Genomic DNA, 19,050 nt, shown 5'->3' with positions numbered 1-19,050 from the left:
AAAAGTTCACTCAGTCAATCTTGCTTTAATGAATAACAGCAAGGCAGCCTCATTTTGTGTGTGCATGGTCATGAAAAACCCAAATGTACTCGGTTCAACAACGCGCTCCTCTCAGACGTTGCCAGTAGAAATATGCTGAGAGCATGTTTACATAACCCTCGGGTTTCTAGTTCAGTTCTGGAGTTGCAGATGGTTTGCTGTATGCACCTTTATTCTTTTTACCACAGACCACAGGTCCCCTGTGGGAGTTAAAAAGGCAGCGGGCATGTTTACCGTGCAGTGACTACACATGGAGCCGGTGCATGTCTCCCCCGAGGTGACTCACTGCTCGGCTGTATAAAAGCAGCTGCTTGTAGTCTGGCGCCTCAGAGGGGCCAGGGGTTTAAGACGTGAACATGATGCCTTCTGTACTGTCCGCCGCCATCTTCCTTCTGAGCCTGGCTTTCGGCCTGCCTGTCCCTGTGCCCCACGAGCGGGACTCTGACGTAACAGAGCAAGAGCTGCGCTTAGCAGAGGTATTTCATTCTTTCTAATCCTTTGTTCCTTCACATCGCGACTGTGTTTCCTATATTTATCCAACTGTGTGACCCTGTGCAACCCCCTTCATCTCCGTGTGCCTCTTGCCGGACAAAAGCCGGGAGCTTGGAAAGCGATTAGGTTGGCAGTTGTGCGCTATACCAAGAAATGCTTTATTTTATCCAACCACTTCAAACCGAGGAATTGTGAAAACAAACATGTCTTTTTATTTTCTAGAAATATCTGAAAACGTTCTATGTTGCCTCAGACCATGCGGGAATAATGACCAAGAAAGGGGGGGACGCCCTGGCATCAAAGCTCCGGGAAATGCAATCTTTCTTCGATCTGGAGGTGACGGGCAAACTCGACGAGGAGACCCTGGAGGTGATGAAGCAGCCGCGGTGTGGTGTCCCCGACGTGGGCGAATACAACGTCTTCCCTAGAAGTCTCAAATGGCCTCGATTTAACCTGACCTACAGGTAGGCAGACAGTGTGTGATATACACAGAGTAACGACGGCCTGGGCACCTCTCTGTAACAGAGTCTGACAGATACAGCCTCGAGGCGGTTTTTCGCTACCGAGGGCACGTTTTTGGTCTTTTCTTTTTAGGCGGGAGGTCTGTCTGCATTCTGAGCCATTGTCCGAAGCAGTGTTTGGGCATTAGTTGCACCTTTCTAGTGTCAGTTTAGCACCCAAATATAACAATGGGCAACAGAAAGTTGACCAGTCCAACTTTGCAAAGGGCCTTCCACTGCGCAGCAACGTGTTGCTGAGTTTTTAGTAACTTTTGAACCGTTTGAGCTAGAAAGAATTCTTTTGTTGTTCAAATCTGCTGATTATGCAGCTGGTGATGGATTATGTGGCAAATGTGGCAAATCTAAAATGATGTGAAAATCGCCACGGCTTCACAATTTCATATTTCCAATGGCCCTGGCTGTAGAGGAAGAAAGCCTCACCAAAATATATTATTGATAGGAATATGATAAGGCACTTCCCACGTTACCAAGGTAACAGGGCAGTGCTAAATTTGAAAAAAATGAAGTGCCAGGACCCTTCTCGGGTGGCCACTGCAACCTGCAGTACCCATACCTTGCCAGCACTGCCAATGACAGTACCAACATAACACCTAACCATCGCACTCCTACGAGTGTGACAATTCAGACTATTTCAGGCCACACAAAGCTATAATAATGGCATAAGAGGCTAGTATTTGTTTTCAATGTATATTAACTTAATAAACACGGTTGTTGTGCTCATCTCAAATTTAAAAAGACAGCACCACTATGTGCTGGACTGCTACTAGAGCCAGTGCTTACAATTAAGTGGCGGTGCTGAGCACCTGAAACCACCGGCACAAATTATGCACTGTAACAGGGCTAGCAGCATCCAGATAGAATGTATATGGGATTACAAGTGAGCAACCTATTACTCATGTGGACACAACATCTGACTTTACTCGTGCATTTTCCAGAATAACATATATTTTCAGTTCTTGTAATATAAAAATACCACAGAATGGATTGCTCCCGTGGGCAAAACCAACTGTGTGCGCTTTTTTGACCTCCTACAAGCATGAGCATACACTTGTGAATATTGTGTTTTTTTGGACTGCGAGGTAAGTAGCAGCAACCTTGCCCATTAATCCCTCTCCTCGTGATTTTGGAATGTACTCCTGACGTCAGTTCCTGTTGAAAGCCCGCCTCCCTTGGAATATATTTATATATATGTAGGGTTTAGTTATGCATCAGTACCTTTGTAGACCACCAAGGGGCAAGCGGCGCACAGGATGGCCTGCCCAAATGGCCTCTATGTTAAATACGAGGCTTGCGCATTTTCAGAAATCGTAAACATCTAAATGATCAGCAGAGCTGTATACAATAAACCTGCTCTTTTAATGAAGCTATGAATGTGAACTTTAGCAGCAAACTCCAGATTCCATTTATTACCCCGTTCAATGTTCTCAAAACTTTTGTACCACATTCCAAGTGCAAACGTGATATTTGAATTGACTGACCAGTGTATGTTGGAGTGGCCAGCTTGACTGTTTGCATCAGTTGTGCATTTCCCGTTCACTTAAGTGCACTGGTGTTGGTTGAATACTGCACTAACAATTGTGATGCCTGAGAAGAGCACAGATTACTTTGGCAAAGATACACCAGTGCTAAAGTAATATTTACACTAATCGGCTGCTACACATATTGGTCCAAATGTGGACGAAAAATTGCATAGGAACCTCTGCCGTGCTTGCAATTTGGCGTTGGTCGTCTGTCCGAATATTTTCACCAATATTAAAATAGATGCTTTTGTGGTAACTTGCTGTTAGTCAGCGGCGTAGTGAGAGTGCTAAGGGTCCTAATGCAAGTAAGACAAAAGGGCCACCCTACCCCAGTGCTTCATTTGTGCTGGTGTTTTCCGCTGCTGGGCAGTGGCACTTATTTGTAAACACCAGCATGTTGTTTTGAGAATACACCACATGGTGCCGCTGTGTGTGTATTTATAAGGAGCGCTCATAAGGGGTGCATTTAATTTTTAAATATATCTAAACAACATGACAACCCTCAGCCTTAAACCTGAAGTTTAAAGTGACATTTGGGTTGTGTCAGCTGCAGTGGGCGTGTGTTAAACAGCTTGGGCCCTCTAACTTAATTTTTTTTGACACATTAAGTACTGACTACCACCAAGATGGGTAGTAAATAAATGCTATAATTGGGATGTAGCGGCCACCTCAAATCCCAGTGCCGTGGTGCCACAGTACCTGGTACATTTTTGACAGCTACGCTCCTACTGCTAGTTAGGAACTTGCTGCAAAATTTAGGATGCACGTTCACAGAATCTAAAAGAGGACGTGCTGCATATGAGGTCACCACGTGACGGGACTTTCCTTGCTTTCTGAAATTCACATATAGTTTCCCTTCTCAGACTATTAGTGGAATTGCCTGTGAGATTTTTCATCTGGGATCGTTTTGGCATGCTATGAGTAGAGGTGTCTTACTCCTGACTTAAGTGTGTCTTAATCTAAATTTCTAAAAGACAAAGCAACTGACGGAAAAAGCTTCATGAATCACACACAGGCTGTGTATTGGTGCAGTAGCGGCTCCTGGAGGGAGTGCTGCGGGTCGGTGGGAGGAGTAGGGTTGGGGTAGTAAACTACGGCATACGGCTGAACAGAGGTAAGTAAACAAATAAATAAATAAAACAAATTTCATTGTGCGTGCTGCATCGCCAAATGGGATGCAGCGCGCGCAACGAAATTCATTTTATTTATTTATTTGTTTATCTACCTCCCTTCGGCCGTATGCCGTAGTTTACTACCCCCCACTCTGGGCCTCCCCCACCCCGCCCCGCCCCACTACCCCGCAGCACTCCCTCCAGTAGCCACTACTGTATTGGTGATGGGTGGGTTTACCTCCGGGCACATTATACACATTTGCACTTACACCCATGACAATTGCAGAAAATAATGCCAATGAAAAATATATCAATGCAAATCCCACACTTTGGATACTGATAGTAAGTGCCCAAGGGTGCAGGCTCACTTTTTACAAATCTCATAAAATCTCTTCACATCAAAATGTGTAAACGAGCATATGCCCACCAGAATATTATTAAAATCTTTTTTATGCATGTGGTCAGTCAGGGGCGTAATACAGGCCCCTGAAACCTGTGCGAAGCAGTGGCTTCCAACCTTTCAGGGAACCCCCAACCATTGAGGGGCCTCCAACTAGCCCAAGGGTGGATGGATGAGTGAATGCATTGGTGGGTTGATGGCTGATTGATTGGATGAATTGCTGGTGAGTGCATGGATAAGTGAGTGCATGCATAGCTGAAAGAATAATTACATACATAGAAGAATGTGTGAGTGAGCACACAGAGTTCTGAGTGTATGAGAGTGAATGAATGTATAGCTTTATGGGTAACTGAATGCATGGGCAAACAAAATTAGAATGAGTGAGTGTTTCAATCGGTAATTGGGTGAGTGAGTGAGTGAATTGATGAAAGGGATCAAGGCCTGAATGAATAGCTAAATTCATGGATAGATGAATGAGTAGGGAATCAGTGAGTGTGTGGAAGTTTGAGTGCATGGGTAGTTAAATGAGTGAAGAATAAGTGAGTGCATGGATCGATGTGTGGGTGAGTGAGTGAATGGTAGATGAATAGGTGAGTAAATTGATGAATGTGTACATCAGTGTATGAATGGGACAGTGAATGAAATAATAAAATGAATGTAATGTGAGTGCTGAAATAGGTGAATGGGTAGATGAGAGAGAGCTTTTGTGCTTCCTTCCAGAGTCCATATATATTATTTAATTATAAAATATTTAATAACCTAATATTTTATAATTAAAGAATAAATATGCACTATTTCTTTTTTATACATGTTTACCTTTAATGTATATTTATGTATATCTTAAATATTGGAATTTAATTTAAGACTATTTTCTATGAGATTTTATTTGAAACCTTTACTTCCAATATTTTCTATGGTAGGGTGTTGCAGTACCAATTGCTGACCATATGTAGTGCAGGACTTATTACAAAAGTATACATTTCTCCAAAAGTGTAAGTTACTACGATATTGCAATTTATGAATACTGGAAAGTAGTAATCTCACTCAAAAGTGTAAATGTGACCAAAAGTGCAGTTCATGAAACAGGCCGCCTAGTTATATTTGTATTTCAATACCTATGCCCAGATGATGATAGACTGAGCTGGCCCAGTACACAGCCAAGCACCTGTCTTATGTACATTTAATGTGTAAATTAAATTCATTTAATCCAATATTTCTCTGAGTTAGGGATTGGTTTTAATAAAGCACAGCTTGCAAACAGTGAGCAAGTTTTGCCTCTTTCTGTTTCTGGCGAGGAAGCAAAAGACACATAATTGATGGACGGAATGCAGAACAAATCAAAACATTCACACCCAGTCAAGAGATCTGGGTTAAACCCATCATTCTTTTGCTCACCATGCCACCCCAGTTTAGACCTGGCCATATGCAAATCAGTCTTGACCCTGTGCCTCATGGGAACAGTCCAGCCCGAACTGCTAAGCCAGGTCCTCCCTGGACCGGAAACAAGCATCCTAGGACCGGTTTCGGGGTTTCACCCCTCTTCAGCCAGGATAGCTTGAATCCAGTGGCACAGTGAGCCCGGTACCCACGTCTAGGCATACCCGGCGCACTTAGGAGAGGAAGCAAAAGACACACAATTGATGGACGGAATGCAGAACAAATCAAAACATTTACCCTCAGTCAAGAGATCTGGGTTAAATCCATCATTCTTTGGCTCACCATGCCACCCCAGTTTAGACCTGACCAGGCAGTTTGGGCTGGACTGTTCCCATTGGGCGCAGGGTCAAGACTGATTTGCATATGGCTGGGTCCAAACTGTAATGGCATGGTGAGCAAAAAACCGATGTATTTAGGCCCAGATCTCTGTACTGGGGTGAATGTATGACATTGTTCTGCATTCTGTCCATCAATTGTTCTTTTTGCATTTGTCACCCTGAGTGGGACGGGTATGCCCAGACGTGGGTCCCATGCTCCCCATGCCACTGGAGTCAAGCTATCCTGGCTGATGAGGGCTGAAAGCCCAAAACCGGTCCTATGATGCTTGTTTCCAGTCCAGGGAGGACCTGGCCTGGCAGTTCGGGTTGGAGTGTTCCCATTGGGCGCAGGGTCAAGACTGATTTGCATATGACTGGGTCCAAACTTGAATTACATGGTGAGCAAAAAAACGATGGATTTAGGCCCAGATCTCTGTACTGGGGTGAATGTATGACATTGTTCTGCATTCTGTTCATCAATTGTTCTTTTTGCATCTTTCTGTTTCTGAGCTGAACTGTCTATAAAATAATGCACAAGAATTATCTGGTCAAATAAATCCACCTTACACATTTCAGGTACATGAAAACAAGTGCTCAGCTCTGAGCTGAGCAGCAACAGCCCATCCTACTGTCCCTGTTGTCCGACGTTTGTAATGTAAAAATCACTAAATATTCTGGACAAGAAAGATGAAATCAGAAACGGATAAATATGTAACACATTACAAGACACGTTGAAGAGTCTGCTTTCCTGTTGCTTGTCACTCAGTGGCGCCCGATATCAATTAAAAGTGGAGGGGGGTGGGGGGGATTTGGGGGAGTGCGGGGGAGCGTGCATGGGATTAATAAAGAAAAACGTACTTCATGATGATGACCGCCACGCCTCTTGCTGCTTCTCGGCTCTGCTGCTATCAGCATCACAGACTCACTGTGCAAACCCCGCTCTGCTCTCATGCTATGAGAGCAGCACAGAGATGGGCCTGAGTGGGCTGAAAAGAGGCTCACTCAGGCACAGGGAGTCTGTTCTGTTTCTCCATCCCAGCTGTACAATACAGCCGGGTTCGAGAAAGCAAAGTGCGTATGTCAGCTTGGCCGACCTAAGACGGTGGGCTAACCTGACATGCACAGTTACAAGTGCACACTCCACTCCTTCTCTCCTTCCCATAGTCCGGCCCAGCCCCTCCTTGCACACGCTGGCTCAGAGCCAGCTGCTAAAAAACATAAAGCAATAGGAAGATTTAATTTTATTTTTCAGCTGCTGCCTCTGAGGCAGTGGGGCGATACTCCTCCGCAACTGCAGAAGAGCCGCCACTGCTGTCACTCCTATTCTCCTTTCCGCTCATTTCTCCCTCCACTCCCACATGTCAAGTTTTCATAGTTTTACCTTTGATCTGTTTATGACTTACTGTTATTTACTATGTCGACGTCTTGAGGTTTCAGTAGAGTCTGTGGAAAAAAGAACAATCCTCCTCCATCATGTGTAAAGGTTGTGTAAGGCTGCTTCCTGAGAATTCTCCAGGTCAACAGATTTTATGATCTCAGCCTCTCTGTCCATGTGGTCAATTGCACGCTAGTATTTTCAATGCCTTTATTAGATTATTGTAGTACGTAAAGGGTAAGCCCAATAGACCCTTGAGGGCTTAGGCAGATAAATTGGTATAGTGAGATTGCCAACAAGGTATTTTGCTTGAGGTTACTTAGTTCTATTTCTTTATGGTTAAATTTGAAAGTGTACTTTAGATCAATTATACACGTGCAATAAATGTTTGTCAAAAACTTATCAAAGATAAACAGTACACACACGGGATTTGTTTTTTGTGAATAAAACACAAGTCTTTTTATATATCAATCAAAATCAAGACAAGGGGGATACGAAAGGAACAATAAATTTTAGGCAATATAGCATGAAGGATGGGTTAACTCAAATCCACATTTCATCAAAAAAACATCTATTTCCAGGTGGTTTTAACAGAGATTAATTTCATGAATGAAAAGAAATCAACTGTAATTGTCAAATAATGCGGAATTAGATGATGGTGTCGACGTTTCGGTCTTGGTGGCAGAAGTCCGTTAGACCATCTTCAGGACAGTTAATAATTGCACAAAAAACCCTTTGTGAATTCGGAAAAACACGCAGCTTGATTTTCGTTTTTATATATTTTTGCCAAAGCGTATTAGATGAATCTAATTGTTGACAGAATAACTCATACAGGGAGATTCAGACGGGAGAGATCCTCGTTGCTTCTGATATCTTTTTCAAAACTTTCTAATTTCAATTCATCAATCAGGCTCGAAAAACTCCGCCACAGTCGGGAACGCCAATTACAGTTGATTTCTTTTCATTCATGAAATTAATCTCTGTTAAAACCACCTGGAAATAGATGTTTTTTTGATGAAATGTGGATTTGAGTTAACCCATCCTTCATGCTATATTGCCTAAAATTTATTGTTCCTTTCGTATCCCCCTTGTCTTGATTTTGATTGATATATAAAAAGACTTGTGTTTTATTCACAAAAAACAAATCCCGTGTGTGTACTGTTTATCTTTGATAAGTTTTTGACAAACATTTATTGCACGTGTATAATTGATCTAAAGTACACTTTCAAATTTAACTATAAAGAAATAGAACTAAGTAACCTCAAGCAAAATCCTTTATTAGATTATAGCCTCTTGTGATTTTATGATGATTTTTGATGCTTGCTGGTTTCTGCAGGTTCGTGTGCAGCTATTGTTCTGTGTCCCTATTAACTGAAAGATTATACTCAGTACCAATTTTATGGCTATGTGAACTTTTGCCGCAGAAAGATACCACGAATGATTGTTTATTGCTGATCATTATGTATTGATCATTAGCCATTCTTCACTAAAGAAGTTTGACATTTCAGTGTAGCTTGTTGCCTTGTCTTGATTCTTTTGATGTACTACAGCAATTAGCCACTTTCAATGCACCCATTCTAACATCATATTTGGACAGTGGTGTCTTTACACGTGAATTTTAAGGCAGCACACATTGGCCCACAGATAAACCTAGCGGGGCCACCAACAGTAATCATATATATATATCTATCAAATTCGCATTTGTGCGCCTTAATCGTAAAGAACAAAGGGAGCAGCCTCCATGCGAATATATTTCCTTTTTTTAATCAAATTTCAGCCATAATGTTTATATATATATATATATATACATACACAAACACACACACAGAATTATATATATAATGTGTGTGGCACGGTGCAGTGTCTATTTGTTTTTTCCGTGTCGCTTACTGGCACATTCACCAGCTGTGGTGGTGGGGGCAAGGGGAGACCAGGACAAATCGAGCTGGGGCACGAGCTTGTCCTCCCACTCCCGGAGATACCATTAAGCTTGGAAGTTATTAAATTCCATTTTTAATGTATTTCTTGTGTCACTTTGCCATTTGAAAATTTGCAAAACTGCAACAGCTTGATTTTTACATTTTATATTTTGGGATTTTTCACATAATGTTTTTTTGTCTGTTTACAAGTACTGTAAGCACCGAACAGTCTCAAACTGGGGCCTCAGGCATGCAAATACATGGGTGCTTAACTTGAGCCAGTGGTTTCCTGTACTCGGTCTGACACTCAATTCTCAACACTGCCACTTATGACAGTCTGCCACATGGTGGTGCTATTTGTGCAATCCAGAGATGAGCACACAATAGTTGTTCATTATTGTAATATATATTAAAAATGAATAATACCTTCAAACCTAGCAATTCTTATACCTTTGGGGTCTAAAACTGTCACACTTGTAGGAGTGTGATGGTTAATAGTTGTGTTGGTAATGTCTTTGGTAGGGCTAACAGGGGCAATGGGTGGTGCAAGCTGCAGTGGCCTCATGACGAGGGACTTGGCACTTATTTTATTTTTTACAAATGAAGCACTGAAATACATATATGTTGGAAGTATGCCTAATGTGATAAGCACATTATTGACAACTTTATATTTTCAACAGAATTGAGAATTATACACCGGACATGACTCACGCTGATGTGGATCGAGCCATCAAGAAGGCCTTCAGAGTTTGGAGTGAGGTGACACCCCTGAACTTTACCAGACTACGCAGTGGCACTGCAGACATCATGATTTCTTTCGGAACAAAAGGTACTGCTAGGAAGAAGCCTCCTTCTGTAAACAACCCCATGTCCCATACTAGAAAAATGATAGCTTTTTATTCAACACTAAATTTGCAGGAAAACAGGTTGAATAAGCCATTGTGATTGTCCTCCTATTTCCTGGGTGATTGTTGGGCACCACTACTACCTCACTTTTCTCCTTTCTATAAGCAGCAGGATTAATATTGGGATACAGATAAACCTGCTTCCCATTTGATGACAAATATTTTATGAGTTGCCCTTTCAATGGTACAGGAGTAACATTCCGATAGATTGCATTGACTATCGATATCACTAGATGCATGTATAAATACAAAGGACAAAAATATCAACCTGCCAAAATGTCGAGTACCTCAATATCCTGAGGGTAAATATATCTAGTAAGTCTACATTTACTATTCTTAACTCCATATTTATCTACCTTAAGGTTATTGAGTGCCACAATATCATACGGTCTATATAGGTAAGAACTTATTTACACTTACATATATGCACCTTGAGGATACACCACTGGGTGGTTTTATTTATGACCATGTTTCCTTAGGAAATAGATTTTTTGGTTTGCATATAACATGAGGCTGTTTGGTGAATCTTCACGAAATGTTCCAGAAACAAGGCTTATCCACCTCAGCTCCTTCCTGTAAAGTTTTTGGGTGATCCAGCAAGTGAGGGCCAAGAGAAAGCGGGGCTCCCAAAAGGCATTTTCCCCATGTAGTTTTTTCAAAGGAAAATTGAACAACGATACCTCAAAAACGACAGAATGGAATTACACTCATTTTGACAGAAAGCTAGATCTTGTTCCAGAAAGTATGCTTTTTGTGATTTGGCGTAAATCTGTTCAGTATTTTCTAAAATATTACGTTTCAAAATTAATGTTTATTTCATGCCCTAGAGGATCCACGTTGCCGACAGATCAAAAGATAATTTCTGATTGGCACCACCACATCAACAAAGATGTGGCAACAGTCATTTTAGGACTCAGGAACTCAATCCCTGTGTACTCAAACAAGAAGAAAAAAATGTATGGGGGCGGTGTAGGGATACCATGTTCCCCTAGGACTGGTGGGGGGGTCCCAGATGGGCCAAAAGTCGTAGTTTATTTTTAACTGGACCGCGGATCGCAATTCTATAAAAAAAAACTGGCGGAGTCTTGCCCTTTTCATTATAAATCCCCACAGTATGGGCCAGGGGAACCCCATCCCCCAATGTCATTCTTATTCATTTGGAAGGGGGATGTGCAGCCCCCCATCCCGAGCCACGGTACAGCCCCGGAGACCCCAACCCATGGGATTGTAAGTATGAATTCCACCTCCAGCAGGAGCAGTAATGCTCCCACAAGGCATAGCAAACATCTGGTTTTGTTCCCTGCCTGTAAAAAATCAGCTCCATGGCTCCTCCTGCAGCCCCCATCATAGAAGGCATATATGAGTGCACTGTGTGGGCACTAGGGCACCCACTATAAAAAAGTGGGTGGTTCCCACCAGTACCCAGTGTGGGTGCCGGTTGGAGAACTGGCAGGGTCTGTTGGGCTCTGGGGCCACCCCATGGCCCCCAACATAGAAAGCATCTGTGGGTGCCCCAGAGGGTAAAGCAGCACCATTGATGCTGGATCTGCTGGTACCCCGGGGCTTCCCCGGCAGTCCCCAACAAAAAATGCTGAACTAATTGTTAATACGTCAGAAAGCAAGATGCTAAGTAGTCAAGAATCACTTCAATCCTCCAAAATGTTTTTTGAATGGAGAGACCTACCCTGAAGCATTGGGCAGCATATACTTTGGCCATTGTGCCGCTGGTGCTTTACATTTTTGGACGCACTGGTGGCGCAGAGTGCAGACCAATATCTTCTTTGCATGGCTTTTTATGGCCTCGTAGATGTGGAGTAAGGCAAAGCAGCACAAATCGCTGTGTTGTCTTACTCTGTGTCAAAGAGACATTCCATGGGCTTTCTGGTGGGTGTTCCTACACAACACCCATGAATTTTGACGCATTCCATATTTACCCCTCCCCAGATGAGACGTAACGAGAAGAAATAACATGGTGTAAGGGTGTCTGCATTGGCGCAAGGCAGCCAAATCTACTCCAGCGCAGTGGAAGAGGACAGTAATGTGCTGTATCTCATAGATGCAGTGCATTTTGCCCTTTTCTTTTGACGCAGTCAAGCGCAGCAAAGCGACTTGCTGCGCTGCCCTCCATCAAAAACTAGTAAATAAGCCCATTTGTCTTTCAATGACTAAGAGGAATGCTTTCTACCTGTCTCGAAGTTTGTCACACCTGAAGATGAAGACACACATTCAAAGGGAGATGGTGGAGTCATTCTGACTGCCCCATATTGGCCCTACAGTCTGTGACTCACCTTAATGCAGAGTTGGCATTGGCTACCACTCTCCTCTTGTCCCTGGTTCCTTTTCCTCTGATGACACCAGACCTTCTTCACTCATGTCCTTTCCATCTCATCCTATTTGCTTGGCTTGTTGAGCAGATACGACCTCAGACAAAGGGTTGTTTCAGAGTAGCTGAATAGCACATTCCATAATTAATGAGACCTGTGTTAGTCAGTTATTTGTGGCCCTAGATTCAGTTTTCCAAGAAGTGGTTGGTAAAGAGGCTTTATCTTCACACTTAGGATCCTTTTCTTGTCATACATTTCCTCTGAAAGCAGATTTGTTATTTACAAGACATTCCAGGTGGTGGGGGAGGATTTCCGTAGCCAAAGATTCTTGGATATAGCAGCATCCTGTGCTGAGGATAAAGGGTTCATCTGAGAGAAATTTGCAGGCTGCCATTATTACAGTCTCCCCATACATTTGTTTTGCTCCGGTGGCATGCCACAAGTGTTATTTTGATGAAACTGTATTTGAGGTCGTATTTTTGCAAGAAACAGCTAAAGTGTTTAATATGATAAATGTCCTGCAGATGTTGCAATAGGCATGTCTCTGCTTGTCGTTTATGGGAGAAAGGATGTTGGTGGAGCAGTGGCCGACCTAGTGTATCTTCATTAGCCAGAGCTCTGATAAGAAAGCTGGATGGGCTGTAATGGTCTCATTATTTCCCAGTAAATTGTCATCACTGTGAGTCCAGGATTCCCCCTTCACAGTCCTACCATGTGACTTTTTAGGATTGTCTCTCTACTGCGTACAATTAACTTGGAATGTTCAGGACAGAGGATGGCAAAGTCCTCTCTTGTAACCAAAGTATATAGAGACCCTTCAATAGAGAAAATTACAAGAAATAGTTTTCTTGGATTGAATCTTGGCCCAAAGAATTTCATCATTTTCTTTATATGGAAACATACATCAGTCTAGGGGTCACAACTCATCTTCATTTAATAAAGGCTGTGACGAAGAAACGCTGGAATAAAGATCACTGGCAAGTCATTTCCCATTCCTGTGCTCAAAGCCAGCCACCCAGGCACATTCTTTGTGAGAGTGGGAAAGTTACATTGTTTAGCCCGCTGCCAAAGTGAAAGCAACGGCAATGGTATAATGATGAGAAATTGGCTCAGCTGATATGAAATGTTGAAGAGAAGTTAACTTGATTGAAGTAGAACATCTTAGAAGATTGGAAATTTGAGCAGTCTCCTGAAGACAATTAAGTATCTGCTCCAACATTCCGATGTCATTCTGTTTCTCTCTTTTTAATTTATGCCATCCTATGCTCAGTCTACGCTTACTGGGTGAAATCTTCTAATAGCCTTATAGCCCTTCTGTCTCATGCTATACCAGATAAAGGTCCTCCACCTCATTGCAGGCCCTTGGCTGCTGCTTGTGCCTCAAACTCAGGTTCAGAGCCTCTAACATCTGGTAATACGATATCAACCTAATAAACGTAGCTTGTATCTCTAAAGCTAGCATGCATGCCTCTGTCTTTCATATCAACATGTGTTATTTTTATTTGTCTTTGCAGAACATGGGGACTTCTACCCATTTGATGGCCCTGACGGCCTTCTTGCCCACGCCTTTCCACCTGGGCAAAGAATTGGAGGAGACACACATTTTGATGATGATGAAACCTTCACAAGTGGCTCAAATGGTACAGTGCTTATCAAGCAGTTTCCTAATTTATACTAGATAGATGGGTACAAAGCAATATGAATGAATCAATTGTGCCATCCATTTTAAGAAGCAGAACGCCATGCTACATATGATCCATTCACATGTTCTTTAATGCAATTTCTTGTACTCTTCCTTTTTTCCAGGCTACAACTTGTTCATTGTTGCGGCCCATGAGTTTGGTCATGCTCTGGGGCTGGATCATTCGAGGGATCCTGGCTCTCTGATGTACCCTGTTTACTCTTACACTGAACCAAGCCGGTTCTTGCTTCCTGATGATGATGTTCAGGGAATTCAGTCTCTTTACGGTAGGTAGAGTGTTCCATATTCCTCTTTCATCACTTCCCTACAGTTAATTGGGCATTAAAAATGCACTGTTGTTTTTCAAAATCATACTTAGGAATATAAATTCTTACTCACATAAATAACAGCTGTGTTCACATCTGTCAAGTATTTACAAACTTTGTGCATTTGGCAGCTGTTTTGATATAAAAATGCTGAATGTTGATTGTCTTGTAGACAGCAAATAGCTACCAGGTAGATGCATATCCAGAAGCTGAGAGAGGCTTTCTTATAGACACCCCCCAACTATGTCTAGTCTTCTTTGTACAAAATCTGTCTGTGAAGATCATTGAGTTCTTATAACAAAATGAAAATTCAAACCTGAATAATTTACAAATTGCTAAAGTGGTAGTGAATAACTTGAATCTAAATTACCTTTGCTTCATGTACTTGCAATTTTATCATACTCAAATGTCCATTGTATGTAACAATCAAAGTAAGAACAAATGTTATTTATTGGTTATAATATGCAACCATACATGCTCTCTGTTCTGTAGTGTGAAATGCAAAGCAGTCCAACAGTATGAAGTAAGATACCTCAACTGAAAGAGCAATTATGAGGGCTGTGTCTTAGATTCGAGAACTTATTTTTCATGAGCACTGGAAATTCATTTTAACTCATGAATGTTTCATCTATTTTTCTCCTATCCTCCCATGCACTAAAGTATTATTGTATGTGACCAAATGAATCTGTTTTACTAAGCACATTGCCAATTTTAAAATACTTTGAATGTGTCATTCATAAAGCAAACTTTCCATACACATTTACAAATTGCTTTTAGTACTACGAAGCATACTAGAAAATGCTATTCATAAATCTATGTGCAGAGTTTACACCTCTGCCTCGCCTATCTTTTTCTGTGAGGAGATCTTCACCCCAAGTGCAGAGTCTCCACACACAGAAATATATGTTTTAGTAAATGTAGGAAGGACAGAAGAGAGTGGCTGCCAAATGGGAATTACTTACTACTAAAGAGGAGGGTAATAGGGGAGGAAAGGGGGTGTTAAGGTAGGGTCATGGAGAGGTTTAGGACTGGACATCTCCCCATTAACAAAGAGTAAACCCATATCTATTCACAAACTGCACTTCTAAAGTTACTACAGCTCAAAATGGACCCAAAACAGTAGTAGAGTACTTCATCCCAGAGCTGGGGTAAGTCCAGCACCACAGATGGCCAACCACTGGTACTGCAGCACTCTTCCATAGAAATCAGTGGAGATAGGGACTTAAAATAAACCCCAAATAATATTAAATTAAATGACATTAATTTAAATAGTTAAAAATGCAAATCAACATAATTTAATTATATAAACATATATAAAAATAGTACATATGTTTAAATTATTTATAAAATATTTCAATAACATTTTAGAATTTATAAATTAATGCAACCACATATTTCAATAAATATAACGAAATTACTTTTAAATAATTATATATAGCCCTTTTAATGATTATTAATGCATAATATATATATAATTTACTTTATTTGGAAACATATTCTTTAATTTAACCTAACAAAAAGTAATGTTATTGTAATTTAATATATTAAAATAATTTACTTTTTAAGCCGAAATGTAATTATTAGTGCAGTAAAAAAAAAATCTTTCGTTCTATATTTAAAATAGTATACCAATATAATTGACATTATTATTATGCCTAAAAATATTTTACCAGACTTTTTCCCTTTTCCCTATACTGTACCATAGAGAGACTCCGCAGTCAGGGCAGAGATCTCTGTATGCTAAATTAAAGGGAATTTTTTTTTACCGTTCAGTCATTTTTTAACATTTTCATAAGGGGTGTTTGTATCTGGGAGATTTTGATAATTGCTAGAGTAGAGGGATTGGCTTTTGTGGTTTAATGCTTCAGAGGTTAGGGCTGTGACTTTGGCCACAGTGAAACTGTTTGGAAGCGAGTCCTTATTGTCTGTTGGTTGAGCATCAGAAGACAGGGTGTTTGTATTGAAATGCCTGTCTTGATGCCGGTTACCATGATCATTGACTTACAGTGAGCTCTGTTTCACCTTAAATATTTAAAAATTAATATATGTGGTCCCCTCATTGACTTTTTATTGTTTTGTCTTATTTTGCTCATACAAGTTTTTATCTTTCAATATTAGTTTTGGAGTTTTCTTCTGTTTTGTGTGACTTTTTCTGCTGTGTATGCACTTCTTAAATACTTTACACATCTCTTTCGGATTAAACCTGACTGCTTTGTGTCTCCTTACCAGGGATTGAGCATAGATTAATTTAACTAACTTTGTATGACATCTAACAGGTGGCTCTATCCTTTGATGTGGACACTTATCCACTCAAAATAATAATCCACTTTCCTACAGTAGTTTGTTGGATATGGTAGGTGATTTTAAGGTTTTACAGTAGATTGAAGAGTGAGAGGTTGATTTTTGTGGTGGTGAGGTCTTGTAGTAGGTTTAAATCCATGTGCCAAGTGATGATGGTGTATTTTGATGTATGGATGTGCTGATGATGAGAACGCTGAATTCTTCAAAGTCACCTAAAAGTGACTGTGAAATTGATTTTGAAAGTGATATGGAAATTGGGAATGGTGAATAGTTTTATTTAGGAAATGTTGGAATGTTCCTGGTGCAAAACATCTCTTACAAAGAGACCTCCAAATGGCTTGTGTGCTTGGTCAATGTGCTGTATCTTGCAACCTGTAGAGATGAGAATGTCTAGAATGTAAGCAGAAGTAATACCAAGCCATGTCCTTCAGATGAAAAATAGATGAAGATTGTATGTGCAAATGGTATCTAATGGTCAGTTACAAGCCGTACTGATGTGTGAATGTTGATTAGCATGAGTGCAATGTTTTGGTTCTTGGAGCCTGATGTGTGGTAATAAGTTGGATATGAGTGAGGTGGCTGAATCTTACACAATTGGAGAGTTTTGTAACTGGGGGTATGTTGGCATGATGATGTGAATTCGGAGTTTTGTGAGATGTACACTTGTGATCAGGTACATGATGGTGGCTTACATGTAATATGAGATGCAGAGGTTCTAGCTAAGAGGTTCTAGCGCAATGCGTTTCCAAGCCATAACAGGACCAAACAGGAGTTGCCATTGTCTTCTTCAGCCATTTGCTCAGCCTAAATATGGGCATGAGCATCCTAGTGGTGCTTTTATTTATTTCTGTGCGGAAGTAACATTTTTACAGATCCTGATTGACTGTGGTGCTAGCTTAAAAAGGAAAAAACACTTTCCTACTGGTTGTGGTGCTGCTGGAGGGTAGGACAACAAAGTTAGACGTTTCTGAATCAGATTTCTGGAGATTAATTGTTGCTGCCAGGAAAGGAAGTTGGATGCTTTGATCTTTGCTTCTACTTGGAACATATTTTAAAAGTTTACCACTACAAAGTGGGTCAGGCTAACTCCTGGTTCATGCGACAAGAGTAAGGAGAACTTTTACCTGGTTGTCCCAATAGTTGCTTGTATTTTATTTACTCTTTGCCCTGAAGACTTGTTGGATATCTTTGCAGTGTTTGGGTGATGCATACTGAGCATTTTTGATATTCTCCAATATCATCTCTTATGAAAATATTTTAAACTATTGCTGGTTCATTTTTACACCTGGTCAATTTGTGTTGCACTATTGACAATCTTTGAATCCATAAAGTTTTAGGATATTGTGAATTACATTTTGCTTAAGCATTGGTGTTTAAGGTGTTTTTACACTGTCTTTTCAGTTTGCTTCCCTTGCTGTTCATCATTGTGCCAGACCACTTGTTGACTACCTTGCTCAGCATTCAGGCAGACTGGGGCATCAGCACTCTAGTTGTATTGGGGTGCAAAGTCTCACAAATCTCTAATTTGGCAACTATTCACTGCAGTAATTGACATGCTTGTACTTTATTGTGCTCTCCCTGCTTGATAGGAAGAAAGAGTGAAAGATTTAATGGAAACTTGTGAATCACATTACAGGTCCAGGCAATCGGGATCCAAATCCCAAGCACCCCAAAACTCCAGAGAAATGTGACCCTGAATTATCTCTTGATGCAATAACAGAAATGAGAGGCGAAAAGCTAATTTTCAAGGACAGGTAAGGAAAATAGAATTTATATCTAGCGCATATCTTTTCACCTATTCGAACAGATAATGTGACTTACTTTTAGACTACCACACGGATGACACTGTAGCTCGTCACAAATGGGGTTGCACCTGGGTGTGTCTAACACCTGAGATTTTGCCAACCCTGGACAATCTGATGGCTTGTTTAGGCAACTCTATGTGCGTTCGTCAATCATCAGATAAGTTCACTGCCTAGGCTGCTTCTGCTCAACCTTGGCTTGCACCGTCATTCTTTCTATTCACCAAGAGTGACAAATGATCTATTATTCACTATTGGTATTATAAAAAAGGCCAGGAAACAAGAAGGGGCAGAGCCCCGGAAACCATGATGGTGAGCCACCATTTTCAAAAATGTTTCGCAACTAAGGGTGCTCATGTTGTAACCAATCAGCAGTTTTCCACTATTGGTTTATAGATCAAGCAGTCAGGCAATCACTTCACAATAAGTTTCTAAAGCTGAATCAATTTACTCATCTCTGATTTTTCATTGCAATAAAGAGTTGTGCTCTATATTGGGACCCTAAAAGAATGGCTCATGGCGACATACTCAGAAATGTTTTTCAGTCCAGGAAGAATGGCGAGGTTCCATATCCATTTC

General features: G+C 41.0%; 1 protein-coding gene across 1 annotated transcript in view; it reads left to right on the top strand.

Annotated features, from left to right (window-relative positions):
* The first annotated feature begins 369 nt into the window (after window positions 1–369).
* LOC146801934 (collagenase 3-like) overlaps window positions 370–19,050 on the top strand; it is a 33,342-nt gene continuing 14,661 nt past the window's right edge. Inside the window, exons 1-6 of the mRNA XM_085621456.1 lie at window positions 370–515; window positions 754–995; window positions 9,813–9,961; window positions 13,876–14,001; window positions 14,168–14,329; window positions 18,306–18,423. Of these exons, the coding sequence (XP_085477582.1) occupies window positions 396–515; window positions 754–995; window positions 9,813–9,961; window positions 13,876–14,001; window positions 14,168–14,329; window positions 18,306–18,423 (917 nt within the window). The 5' untranslated portion in view covers window positions 370–395. The remainder of the gene's footprint in view (window positions 516–753; window positions 996–9,812; window positions 9,962–13,875; window positions 14,002–14,167; window positions 14,330–18,305; window positions 18,424–19,050) is intronic.

Source organism: Triturus cristatus, chromosome 8, assembly GCF_964204655.1.
Source record: "Triturus cristatus chromosome 8, aTriCri1.1, whole genome shotgun sequence".
Classification (NCBI taxonomy): Eukaryota; Metazoa; Chordata; class Amphibia; order Caudata; family Salamandridae; genus Triturus; species Triturus cristatus.
Note: the sequence above shows the minus strand (reverse complement) of the source record. Positions and strands in the feature narration are given on the sequence as shown.